The sequence below is a fragment of the Ochotona curzoniae genome, unplaced genomic scaffold, assembly GCF_017591425.1.
Source record: "Ochotona curzoniae isolate NIBS_2020 unplaced genomic scaffold, NIBS_Ocur_1.0 contig_2404, whole genome shotgun sequence".
NCBI lineage: Eukaryota > Metazoa > Chordata > Mammalia > Lagomorpha > Ochotonidae > Ochotona > Ochotona curzoniae.
In genome coordinates this window covers 12441340-12454665 of record NW_024465451.1, presented here as the reverse complement: position 1 = coordinate 12454665, position 13326 = coordinate 12441340, and the positions used below count along the sequence as shown (strand labels likewise).

Sequence of the window (13326 nt, the reverse complement as noted above, 5' to 3'; positions counted from 1 at the left end):
AGAAAGAGAGAGAGAGCGAGCCAATGGCTTCCACAGCCGGGGCTGGGACATGGCTGGGGGCATTCACTCGGGCCTGTCTGTGAGCACCCCGGAGGCCTGAGTTGAGTCCAGGCAGGAGACCAGGAGGCCTGGCCGGGGGATGGCAGGATAGAGGAGCACGGGATTGACATATCTTTAAAAAATTGGTCAGACAGGCATTGGCCAAGATCTGGATCACAGGGGCCAAAGTGAGGAATCAGCAAAGATTTCTATGTTTCTACTTTAAGTCTCATATTAACTCTGGGCCCTATTGTCTGTCAGCTGTTTTTTTTTTTTTTTTGACCCAGTGAGGAAAGGTTAACAGGTGAACACACTGTAAGAAAACGCAATGTGTGTGTGGGTGCTTGGGAAGCAAAGGGGACACACTTGTACCTCATCGGAGACTCAGGGACCCTTGCAACTCACCCTGCTTTTCACCTCGCTCCTCTCCGCTGTCGTCCCTCCCAGAACATTTTCTTACTAACACCACCTGCCTGCTCAGGAGCCTCCGATGACTTCTTGTTCCTTCTCAGATGAAGCCCAAACACCACGGCCTTAGCCAGGGCCCCGATGGACATTTCCAGGTGGAAAAAAAATATTGCTGAGTGGAGTTGTGTGCTTTGTGGCGATGACAGACAGGCTGAAGGCCACATGGGTCTCCTCTGGCCCAGGGCCCAGCCACTGCAGCTTCCCTGTAAGGGTCTGGAACATTGCACCCTGAGGTCAACGGAGGACCAGAGCCTGGCCCAGGCCTCCAGAGGGTGAGATCCCAAACCCCTTGGCTTCCGAACAGCTCAGGCCCGGGATGCCCTTCTCTGAGTCGTTCTGACAGGCAGAGGCCGCACACAACCGGGGAACAAAGCCGAGTTGTAAGCAGAGCTCTCACCTCCTCAGGCCAGCCAGGAGCCAGCCAGGAGGCCCAGCAGGTGCCCCGACGGCTCTCACCTCCTCAGGCCAGCCAGGAGCCAGCCAGGAGGCCCAGCAGGTGCCCTGACGGCTCTCACCTCCTCAGGCCAGCCAGGAGCCCTGCAGGAGGCCCAGCAGGTGCCCCATGGCTCTCACCTCCTCAGGCCAGCCAGGAGCCCTGCAGGAGGCCCAGCAGGTGCCCGACAGCTCTCACCTCCTGAATCTGCTCCTTCATCACCTTGATCTCATTCTCTCGGGGTTCTATCTGTTTCTTCAGCTCCTTTATTTTATAGTCCAGCACAAACTTGAATTTCTCTAGCTCTTGATTTTTCTTTTTTAGGTCGTAAATTCGCTTCTCCTAGGGTGGGATGAGAAACAGAAGTGAGACAGGTGGCAAGCAAGGGCCCGGGGTGTGGAGCCCTGGGACTCCTGCTGGGGATACCAAGGCTGCCCTCCCACTGCCAGGCTGTAGCACCGGCCCCTGAGTGTCTGTATCACTCATTTACTCACTCACTCATTCACACACAGGATGGGCTCAGCAGCATCTCCCAGCCTGCACTGCGGCTCCTTTACGATGTGGCCTCGGCCACACTGCCAGGAGGCAGGTTAAGTTCCCTTCTCTTGCTTCTGGCTGCACGCAGGACAGGCTTCCCGGGGCTTGGATGGAAAAGCCAAGCAGCCAAGCAGCTTCCGCCTGGGATGCGCACTCTGTGTAGACATGGAGCTGCACCAAGACCTCCAGGCCAGAGGAGGAGACCTACCCAGCAGAGTCCCGGCTTGTTGGTCCCCCCCACTGAGGGACTGGGCCTGGGGAAGCAGCAGCCTGGCTCCCAGCCTGGCCCCCAGCATGCAGCTGTTTGAGTCCCACTCAGTGTCCTCAGGGGAGGCTCAGGACATTGTGGCCAGAGACAGGACACGCTGTCACATCTGAACCACAGGACGCATAAGCACAAGCTAGCCGTTGCTTCCAATCACCAAGATGCATGACATAGTGAACGGAACACGGGTATAGCCACCCGTCGAGTGGCTACTGAGTGAAGATCTTTGGTCATGTGTTAGGATTTTATCCCTTGCCCCTAAGGAGTAAACACCAGCTTGGAAAGCAAGTTGTAAGCACATGTAAGCCTCAAATATGGTAAGTGGTAGGTACCATATTTTATTGAGGGGGAAGCCAGGAGCAAGGCTGGAGGAAGGAGAGGGAGAAGGCCCTCCTGAACTGAATTGAAAGGGTTCAGTTGTCATTCCGGAGCACGAGGCTGCCTGCTCTGGTGAACTTGTACTGAATTAAAGCCCGGCTTTGGTTTTTGGGTGGGTGCCTCTGTGGCTGCAGGGAGACCAAGCGGAGAAGAGACAAAGTCCCCATCCAGCCCTTTACAGAAGACTCTGCTGCCCCCTGCTGTAGGCAATGGGGAGCTGCAGAAGTGAAGGGAGCTGACTGAAACACTGCTTGCTGCTTCTTGGGCAGCCCTGGTGGGGTGGAGGTCAGGGGTCGGGGAGGCCCTTGGGCCAGTTAGGAGGCTGCTGCACATCCAGAGCAGGCGGCCTTCCTCTTTCTCTGCACAATATCCTCTTAGGAGAATTTGAAGACAGCTTTGACAACGCATCTCTGCTGAAACCAAACCAAAACAAAGACCTGGGGTATACACAGAAACACCTGCAGACATTGGGCAACAGGCCAAATGCTCCTCCCAAGCCCTGTGAGGGGACCAGCATCAAGGACTTTGCAAAGTTGGCTGGTCTGTGGAAGGGCCTGGTGCTGAAGGCCACGTGCTAGCCATGGGAGAGTCCTACCCAGCTCAGGGAGCAGTGGCAGAGGGATGGACCAGGAGGGCACACATCTTAGACAACTTCCTTTTCATCCTGACGCTTTTTCTCAGAGCTGCCCTGTAAAATGGTGTGCCCTGTAAAATGTGTCTTGGTCTTCTGAGTTCCCTGTGAAAAGGGCATTCTAAAATTTGGTACCAGCTGGCTAGGGCGTGTTGTAGACACAGGGCAGGGCAAGCCCAGGAGTCCCTTCTTTGAGCAGGAGGCCCTAGTGGGCAATGTGGCAGGCGATCAGCCCCCAGTCTACGGAGATGTAGCCTCCTAGCACGCGTGGGGCGATGGGCTGGGGCCTTGGAGTTAGCTGCCTCAGCCTCTTATCCCTACAGACTGTGTGATCTTGGGACTCAGTGTCCAATGTCATCACAGTGGGTTGCTCCTGTTCCTGGGACTTCCGGCAGAACTTACCAGGATGTGCTGTCGGTATTTAGCATTTCATCAACAGCTCGTCCTCACCAAGTTAAATGGATGTGTCAGGAAGCCAGGGAGCCTCCCTCTCCCACTGCCACAGCTGACGGAGGCCGGGAAGCGAGTCCTCACCTTATCTTGAATGGTCTCATCTCGTTCCTGGATCTCTCGCTTGTGGCCTTGGATGTCCTTCTCCAGGGACTTAATGACTCCCTGCAGCTTCACCTGCTCTCCCTTCAGGAGGTCAATGTCATTGGTTTTCTCTTCAATATCCTTCTGCAGGCTGCTGAACTAAACACACACACGGCCCCCACCGAGGCCACTGAAGGTTCAGAACTCCTCTCCATGCTTCCCGACTGTCTCAATGTAAACAGCTCCCCGGTGCTGACCAGCTGGGGGGCCAGCACTGCAGCGCCCTTGTAGGAGAACACCCAGCACTCAGCCCTTGTGAAGAGTGCTGGTTTGGAGGATTAAGCATGGCTTAGGGAACTTCGCAGGCCAAGTGAGTGAGCTGGTAATCCTGTGCTCAACACGCAAGTGAGGATGGATTGCTTGTGCGTCAGAAGCCCCTAGAGCGGTCCCTTAGCGGACCCAAAGTCCTCCGTGACCACACAGGCCTTCAAGGGTTGGGATCCATGGCCCATCAGGGTGATAGGATCTAGCGGAGGAGCCATCTTAGCCACATTCACAAGGGGACAGACCCAAGTGCTCCCTGGGCTTGCCAGTACTGTGACTTCTAACAGCAAGGAACAGGGGTTTGTTTTGAGCGTGGCTCTTCCAGGGCTAAAGGTTTTAGGGAGTTGCATGACAATTCTATAAGGATCTGTGGATCAGATGCTCCACATCTCAGCCACCAGTGAACTAAAACATCTGCCCCCACTACCTCTGTGAACAGAGCATTTTACATCCTATACCCTCGTCCACCTGTTGGGTTTAGCTGGAGCTACCCATGGGTGCCCAAGGGCACCTCTGGGCCAAGAGTTGGTCTCATCTTCAGAAGACCTTTCCTCCTCATTTCTATCAGAGGTTTAGCTCTGACATCTTGACTACTTCCTTTTTTCCAACAAGCAGGAGCCCCAAGGGTACCTCTCAATGCACAGGGGTGTATTCCACGCCCTTGAGAAAGGAAAGGGACGGGGTTTGCAGCCAGCAGTCCTCCCAGGGAACGCTCTGGAGTCCACCTGGGTGTGCAGTGGCCATGGCTCTGGCCCTGTGATGGGGATGTTGGGGAGGGTCCTATGCTGGGGTCCCCAGGGTCACCTGGCTGCCGACCCCCAGCTTGCTCTGCCACACTGCCCTTGCCCACCACAGGTCTCTCGGGCTACCTTCTTCCTCATGATGCCTGTCTCCCCTTTGAGCCGGAGGTTGGCTTCCTTTTCATCCCGAAGCTTTTTCTCATATTTGGTTTTGATATCTTGGATTTCTCGGTCTTCATCTTCTTCAATCTGTTTCTTGGTCTCTTCAAACTCCCGCAGCTGCTGCCGGACATCTTCCTGTGCCTGGCTCAGAAAGAGGCCGGGGTTGGGGGAAGACTGAGGACCAGGGCACAGGGACCTGTGATACCTCAGCGCTAAGGAGGTCTGGGAGCAGACGGGCTGCCGAATCCTCTCAGGGAAGCCTTACTGCAGAAATGCGAAGAGAGGCCGGGGACGCCTTCAGCTGAACACTGTCTTCCTGTCTGTCCTTCTGTCTGTCTTCCCATCTGCCTTTTCTCCCTCAGCACGTTAGACGTCAGGTTCCATCACTCCAACCACCTGCTCACCACGCCCCCCGCTGGCTCTGCTGCTGCTGCTCCTCATAGGGATGTGCGGGCTTCCTGCAAGTGTCCCTTACAGAAGCCGTGACAGCTGCAGTGTCATTTGTTAAAGTACGTGCTTGTCTCTCCCATCAGGCAGGAACTGCTTGAGGGGAAAAAGCTGGCCTCTAGTGCCTACCACCAAGTTCCCAGTGGACAAGCCGCTTTGGCACACAGTACCTACTTAATGAGACGCTGAATGAATGGGTCAGTCTGCTCGCGTTTTCCCAGGTCACCCTCCCCTGCCCTTTCTGCTAGGCAAGGGGGAGGCAGAGGCTGAGTTGGGCTTGCTGAGGGTACCTCTTCCAGAAGGGTGGTTTTCTCTTGCAGTTTGGCCTCGTAAAATTCAGTCAGCTCCTCTAGGGCCTGGCTCTTGGTCTCGTCGTTGTCCCGAAGCTGCTTTTCATATTCTTCCTGCATCCTCTGGGACTTGAGCTGCAGCTCCTGGTATTTCTCATATTCGAGAAGCAACTTTTGATTGTTGGAACTTTCTGGAGAGAAGCAAGCAGGGCAGGTGGGTGAGGAGCACAAGCCTTGGAGACTCCCGGGAGCCGTGGTGACCTTCCCATCGCCCCCAGTGCCCGTCAGGGAAGCTGCCATCGGAGCCAAGGTTCAAGAGCCCCATTCGGCTTTCTCACTTCCTTCTACTCTATCATCTTATCTGGTGACCAAGCCCAGCCCCCTCTCCTCTGGGCACAAAGGTTTTCAGGAAGGCCCTCACGTGCGTGTTTTAGGGCTCAGAGTCAGGGAGAGCATCCTAACTAGGAAAAGTCTGAGGTAAACTGAGGCTCGGTAATGTCCAGCGACTCCCTAGTGTACTGCAGGTGAGGAGTGTGCCTGGCCGTCCTGTTCGTCTGCCAGGCTTGGAATCTGAGTTTTCTCTATCTCCCACTGGCATACAGTAGGGGCTTGCTATGCCTGGAACGAATGAGTAGGAATCCAGGGATGATTACAGCCAAAGTCGTATTCCCTGGAACGTTGGTTGTGTCTGGGGGACCGTCAGGGGTGTTTGCTCCTAACCCATGTCTTCCAGTCCCGACCAGCCTGCCCCTCGGCCCACCCAGCTTTCCCAGGAGGCTCACCCAGATCTTGCAGCTCTCGGCTTTGTTTGTCCAGGAGGTCCTCTATGTGTTCACGATGAGACACATCTTGCTTCTCTTTTTCTGTCTTCAAAACCTGAAAGGCAGAGCCACGTCATCTCCTTTTTACACATCTCCACATTATCCAGGGCAGGAACTGTCACAAGTACCACCTGTCTTCATTTGCAAGCAGTTATTGCGCACCAAGCGTTACTCAATAAAGCAACGGCAACACTATCGCCTTTTATTTCCATCCTGTTTTGATTTGGAGTTCCACACTCTCCCCACGTCCAGCCATGCCATTAAGTGGGGCTGTCAACGATGAGGTCAGTTTTGCACGTGGATCAAGTGGATGCTGGGATGACAGGGTGGGGTTCCCTTGAGACCTGTGTCAGTGTCTGTGTGTTACTGTTAGGGGGAACCTGGGGTGAGCTGCTGTGTGGGCTGCTAAGGAAACTCACTGCAGGCTGTAGAGATGGCAGCCCCAGGGCCTGATTTTGTACTTGGCTTAGGATGGGCACCAAGTAAAGTTTGTTGACTATAGCAGTGAAATTACAAATTAATTAATTAGGGGCCAGCATTACAGTATAGGAGGCTAAGCCTCTGCCTGCGATGACAGCATCCTAAATGGATGCTGGTTCGAGTCCCAGCTATTTCACTTCTTCTTCTTTTTTTTTTTTTTAAAGATTATTTATTTTTATTGGAAAGGCAGATATACAGAGAGGAGGAGAGACACAGAGGAAGATGTTCCGCCTGATGGTTCACTCCCCAAGCAGCTGCAATGGCCAGAGCTGAACCAATCTGAAGCCAAGAGCCAGGAGCCTCTTCCGGGTCTCCCATGTGGGTGCAGGGTCCTAAGGCTTTGGACCATCCTTGACTGCTTTCCCAGGCCACAAGCAGGGAGCTGGATGGGAAGTGAGGCTGCTGGGATTAGAACCAGAGACCATATGGGAATCCCAGTATGTTCAAGGCGAGGACTTTAGCCATAGGCTATTGTGGGGCAGGCCCTGCTCCCTTTCTGATCTAGCTCCCTACTAATGTGCCTGGGAAAGCAGTCAAGGATGGCTCATAGTCCCCTGCATCTATGTGGGAGACCTAAAAGAAGCTCTAGGCTTCTGGCTTCAGATTAGCCCAGCTCTGGAGTGAACTAGCAGATGGAAGACCTCTCTCTCTCTCTCTCTCTCTAACTCTGCCTTTCAAATAATAAACAAATAAATATTAAAAACTGCTAAATGAATGAATTGATAAAACTAACAGGGCTGTTTTTTTTAAGTCAAGTTCTTTGACTTAGGGGAATAATGCAAAGTAACACTCCTTGTGCAAAAAATTAGGGATTTTTCATGATCTGAGGAGAACAGGGGAAGGAGTGTGGGAGAACCTGGACAAACGCATCTAACACACAGACTGAATTAACTTTATTTAACATTCTCATAACTTAGAAATCAACCAGTCTGCCAGTTCTTCCCATTCTACTGTTTTTCTTGTTTTTATCTCATTTTGCTTTAAAATAAACTTTTTTCCCAAATCATAAATAAGCTTTTTTTTCCAGTCTCATTGTCCAGATATTGGAAATTACAGAAAAATATTAAAGAACATTTAAATTATGCATAATTTCAATTTACAGAGGCAATTTACCCTTCCTTTCGTTGATTGTCTCTGTCTTTATTTCACCCAGTTCATGCCATTCACTACAGTTTTACATTCCACTTTTTTACATTTAGCCCTCCGCTGTAAGCATTTCTGATGTCTTTGCTGTGCTTCAAAATCCAATGTTATCGCCAAGCAACTTATGGCTTGAGCACAGCGTGGGCAGCATGAGTTTATGCCAGTCTCATCTTGGGCAAGGTGGTAACTTTACGTGTGTAGCTGTCGGTTCAAACAGACCTGGTTTTTGGTTTTCAGAGACTCCATTTCCTGGACAAACTTGTCCGTCAGCTCTTTAATCTTCTCAGTATAGTTCATATCCTTTAATCGAAGTTGATACTCATTCTCCATTTTCAGCTCTTCCACACGCGTCTTTAGCTCCAACATGATCTGAGCCTGTAGGGGAAGGCACAACACAGAACTGAGAACATTAACAGTGTGGGCGACTTGGCTTACTGACACCTATGGCTTTGACCTGAGATCTGTGGCTCCATTGAGCTCTAGACTACACGTATCTCAACTAGAACTCGTCGGCTCACGTTCACAAGACAGCAGGCTAAATATGAGTAGACGTAATGAGCTTCCTCCTCTAGCCTCATAAGAGACATGTTCAGCGAGCTTGCCGTGTGCTATGCATTGGGCTGAGACCTCTCTCATCTCCTTCAAATTGGCTCCCAGGCCACTGTCTCCAAGGGGCCTCCTTGGATGCACTATTTAATCCTGGTCCCATTCCCAGCACTCACACTCTCCCCCTATCAAGCTTACTCTGCTCTACTTTTTATTATTTATTTTTTGCCCAAAGGTTTACTTATTTGAGATAAACAGAAAGACAAGAGTTGGGGGAGGGAGGGCTCGAGGGTGAAGAGTGAGGGAGGCAGGGAGAGAGACAGTGTGCGACATAGAATCTTCATCCATTGGTTCACTCCCCAGATGGCTGCAAACAGCCACAGCTGGGCTAGGATGGAGCCTGCATCCAGGAGCTTCATCCAGGTCTCGTGTGGGTGGCAGGGACTCAAATACTTGGGCCATCTTCTGCTGCCTTTCCTAGCCATTAGCAGAGAGCTGAGTCAGAAGTGCAGCAGCTGGGACAGAACCAGCACCCATAAGGGATGCTGGTGTTATAGCCAGAAGTTTTACTTGCTATGCCACAACACCAGCCATTATTATTTCTTTATATCTTGGAACTTTCTAATATAAAGGGGTCTTCAAATGACTCATGGAAACTATATATCATGAAAGAACTATGCATGGGTTTCAACATTTTTCTGCATCAAAATAAAGCTTTGAATTCCATGTTCTATGGACTTGCTGAAGTACCCTTCAATATGATATGATTTGCTATTGATTTGGTCTGTTTCTCTCATTAGAACTTGAACTCAAAACCTTTGTTGGTTTTGTCCATTAACGTATTGCAAGTATCCATAGCAGTGCCAAACAGCAGGCACTCAAAAAATAGGTGCTGAATTGCAATTCCTGCCACCATGGAGCTTGCAGTTTACTGAAGTGGCAGAATAAATGCATAACTAAAAATCCTGACAGCTGCCCAGAGCTGGGTGGTCCTCTGTACTGGTGCACATCCTGCATGACGTCCAGTACGCCTGCGCTGGCCTCATTGTCACTACTTTAACCTAGATCCTGGCTCTCCCATCCTGTTGGCTTCTGTGTCTGCTGGCTCCCTCCTCCATTGTACTCACTGACAATGAGGCCTTCAGAAAGCTGTAATGCACACTCCCTCCCTTCCCTAACAGTGTTAATGTGGATGAGAACCCGGGGGCTTTCTTCTTTCTCCCTTTGTGGTTACTCCCCCGCCCCACACTCCTAGCTGTCCTTTCTACCTACCTCCCCTACTGCCCATGAATGGCTGCTGTGCCTCCTGGCCAGTGGACATCAGCACACGGGAAGGAGCGAGGTGACAGTTGAGCACACAGTGAGTGTCCAGCCAGGAGGTTGCACTGGGGTGGGCGGGAAGCAGCGGGAGAGCAGATGCAGACTAGGTCAGACCGCCACGGTCCCTGCAGGCCATGTGAGGGGTTTGAATTGTATCCTGGGTGGTCTCCGATGGTCCTCACCTTGGCAGGCTGAGCTGACTTCGCGGTTGTAAGGAGCCCTCCAATGGTAGTGCAGGGCTAGATTAGAGAAGGACTGTCGGAGTGGGGATGACCATAGCCCAGGTGAGAGAATGGGAAGGGCTTCAGCTCCGGAGGTGAGGGGAGCAGAAAGGATTAGAAAGACTGGAGGGAGCTAGAGAATGGGGGTGAGGGTGCAGGGGAGAAGACGGTGGGTGGGACCCTCTTCCTGGCTGAGTGGGCCGGTCCCTGAGGGTTGGGCTGAGCCTGTCTGGCTGCCCTGCACTGTCCTCACAGCCTTATATGGGACCAGGAACACACTGAGCACTAACCATACCCCTCAGATGGACAAACCAGCCAGCGCTCTGCCTGGGACCAGTGCGATCCCCTGCGGCTGCTGACAGGTCATGGGGGACTAGCTCACCATCTTTCCTCACCCCACCCTTCACACTGCTGCGTGGTCCTCTCCTCTCACCAAGGTGCGAACCTTACCCAGCCATTCCCTGCCCGAATCTAGCAATGGGGACCCGAGAGCAGCGGTCACCTCTCTCCAGCTCCAGTCCTGCCTGGCACAGCCAACCGGGAGCGTCTTCCTGATGGCATGGGCTCTTCTCTCTCTGCACACTCTCAGTGTGAAAGGCTACTGGCCCTTTGTTCTGCAAGGCTCTGCACCAGGCTGCCTTCATCACCAGGTCTGGGCTCCTACAGCTTCTTCTTTGAGAGATTGCTCTGCACACTTCCCTTCTTCTTTAAATGTACCAAGTCACCTTCCCAAAGCTACAAGCTTCATGACTCAAGTCTTTTAGCCCTGAAATCCCAGAGACGTTGGCAGTCTGGTAAGGGATCCCCATGTCCCAAGTGGCCTCCTCCAGTGCGTCTTACTCTTACCTTCTCTTCCATGTCTGTTTTGGTCACAAGCACCTCTCCGGCAAAGCCCACCTCCCTCTCTCGCTTGATTCCACGGCCGTCCTTATCAAAGACCTTCCAAGTGAACAGGCAGCCATCATCAGCGGCAGTCAGCAGGAACTGGTCATCAAAGGTGAGCAACATCTGTGGGAAAAAAGGCCACATGGACAGAGGACGTTTGTGAAGCCACAGGTGACTAGGAGGCCATTATTCTGCAAGGCCGCTCTCTGTGCACAGCCTCACAGCTAGGTGAATCTGGTCCTGAATTGGACAAGAAGCCCTCAAACAATGGGAAGAAGCAGTGCTAGAGAGAGAGAATGAAGTCTTGAGAATCAATTCTTATCTAGAATGAATAACCACATCTCAAAACCCAACAGCAAGAAAACCAAGCAATCCAGTTAAACAACGGATGGGGCCAGCGCTGCGACACAGTGAGCAGAAGGCTCTTTACAAGGCCAGCTGAAGTCCTGGCTGCATTGCCTCCAATCCAGCTTCCTACTAATGGGAAGGCAGCTGTTGATGGTCCAAGTACTTCTGCCTGTGCTACCCACATGGGAGACCAGCATCGAATGCCTGGATCCTGGCTCTGGCCTGGACTAACCATAACAAGCAATCATTTGGGCAGTGAATCAATGAATGCAAAATCTCTCTCTCTGAGGCTCTGACTTTCAATTAAGTGAATAAATCTTAAAAAAAAAAAAAACATATATTTTTAAAAAGAAAATAGGTGAAGCCACATGTTGCACTTCAGCAAACTGAGCTGCCAGCTGCCATGCTGAAGTCCTGTGTGGAATGACCCTATCAGTTTGAGTCCTGGCTGCTCTGCTTCCCATCCAGCTCTCTGCTGATACACCTAGGAAAGCAGGAAAAGATGGTCCTAGGGCTTGGGCCCTTGCCACCATATGGGAGATGCAAATGGAATTCTTGGCTTTTGGCTTTGGTCTGGCCTAGCCCTGGTGACTGAGGCCATTCTGGGACTGAACCAGCACATGTCCCTCTTTGCTTCCCTTCCTTCCTTCCTTTCTTTCTCTCTTTCTTCCTTCCTTCCTTCCTTCCTTTTTCTTTCTTTCCTTCTTCCTTCCTTCCTTCCTTCCTTCCTTCCTTCCTTCCTTCCTTCCTTCCTTCCTTCCTTCTTCTTTCATTTTTTCTTTCTTAGATTTATTTATTTCTATTGCAAAGTCAGATTTAGAGAGAGAAGGAGACACAGACAGAAAGATCTTCCATCTGCTGGTTCACTCCCAAAGTGGCCACAATGACCGCAGCTCAGCCAATCCAAATCCAGGAGCCAGGAGCTTCCTCCAGGTCTCCCACATGTGTGTAGGGTCCCAAGGCTTTGGGCCATCCTCTGCTGCTTCCTCAAGATACAAGCAGGGAGCTGGATGGGAAGCAAAGCTAAGCTGATCTGAATCTGGCTGCCAAGAGCCTCTTCCGGTGCAGGGCCCCACGGACTTGGACCACCATCTGCTGCTTTCCCAGGCCATAAGCAGGCTGGATAGGAAGTGGGGCAGCTAGGATATGTATCAGTGCTCCTATGGGATATCGGTGCTTGCAGGTGGAGGATTAGCCTGTTGAGCCACCATCACCCTCCCTTTTCCCCTGCTCAAACAGTATCTTAATGGCTGCATCCAATATTTGCCTCAATTTTGTAAACAATAATATATACATTTATCCTATTCTTAACAATCATACTCTGGGATATTTACCACAGAAAAACAAAAAAATTGTGTTCAGAAAATCCTGTTCATGACAGCTTTAACTATAATGGCCAAATATGGGGAGGGAGGAAGTGGGGATCAAAACACTTCTCAACCGGTAAAGGGTTAGATGGGCAGTGACTCATTTACAGTGCATTGCCGTGGAATACTACTTGATGATAAGAACGGTTAAGTGACTCATACAGGAGACAACCCGGATGGTCTGCACACATTATGGTGACTGACAAAAGCCACTGTCCGTTAGAAGGTCACACACTGATTTCATTTACACAAAACTCCAATCAGTAGTCTCCAGGGATTAGAGATGAAGGGAAGCAGAGGAGTATGTGTGATCACAGAAGGGTGTAATGAAGGAAACCTTTGTGGTGATGGGACAGCTTTGTGTACAGGTGACATAAACTACACATGTGGTAAAACGATAAGTAAGCAGACGCAGTTTACCAGGTTTATGGTTTGATATTGTATTGTAGTTATGCAAAGCATTAATTATTGGGGGACAGTGGGTGAAGGACATACATGAATTCTGTGCTATCTTTAAAGTTTTTTGTAATACAGGGACTGAGTTCTGAGCTTTGGCCTGGCCCAGTACCACCTGTCACAGGCCTTTGGTTGGTGAACCAGTTCACTTCCCATATGGCTACAGTGCCCAGGACAAACCCAGGACAAACTCCATCAGATTCTGTTGCTTCCTCGGGAGCAAATTAGAGCAGCTGGGACTCAAGCTAGCACCTGTATGGGATGCCAACATCACAGGCAGTGGCTTAACCCACTGTACCACATGCTAGTCTCAAGGAGTATTATTTTTAAAAACAAGCATGCATTTATAATAATTATTTATTATAAGTATGTTTTATAATAAGTATTTTAGTCACAAAACTTAGTAGATGTACAGGAAAGAGATCATGTTGTGATAATTTACTTTAGACCCAAGGCCAGGTTCAGTACTGGAATGTTCTGTTTTATACTGA

The 13326-nt window shown here is 51.0% G+C and overlaps 1 protein-coding gene across 1 annotated transcript in view; it reads right to left on the bottom strand.

Annotated features, from left to right (window-relative positions):
• CFAP57 (cilia and flagella associated protein 57) overlaps nt 1–13326 on the bottom strand; it is a 73548-nt gene that overhangs the window by 24378 nt on the left and 35844 nt on the right. Inside the window, exons 11-17 of the mRNA XM_040974328.1 lie at nt 10626–10787; nt 7912–8067; nt 6031–6124; nt 5249–5439; nt 4479–4652; nt 3286–3444; nt 1139–1282 (exon numbers count right to left, since the gene is read on the bottom strand). Coding sequence (XP_040830262.1) covers nt 1139–1282; nt 3286–3444; nt 4479–4652; nt 5249–5439; nt 6031–6124; nt 7912–8067; nt 10626–10787 — 1080 coding nt within the window. The remainder of the gene's footprint in view (nt 1–1138; nt 1283–3285; nt 3445–4478; nt 4653–5248; nt 5440–6030; nt 6125–7911; nt 8068–10625; nt 10788–13326) is intronic.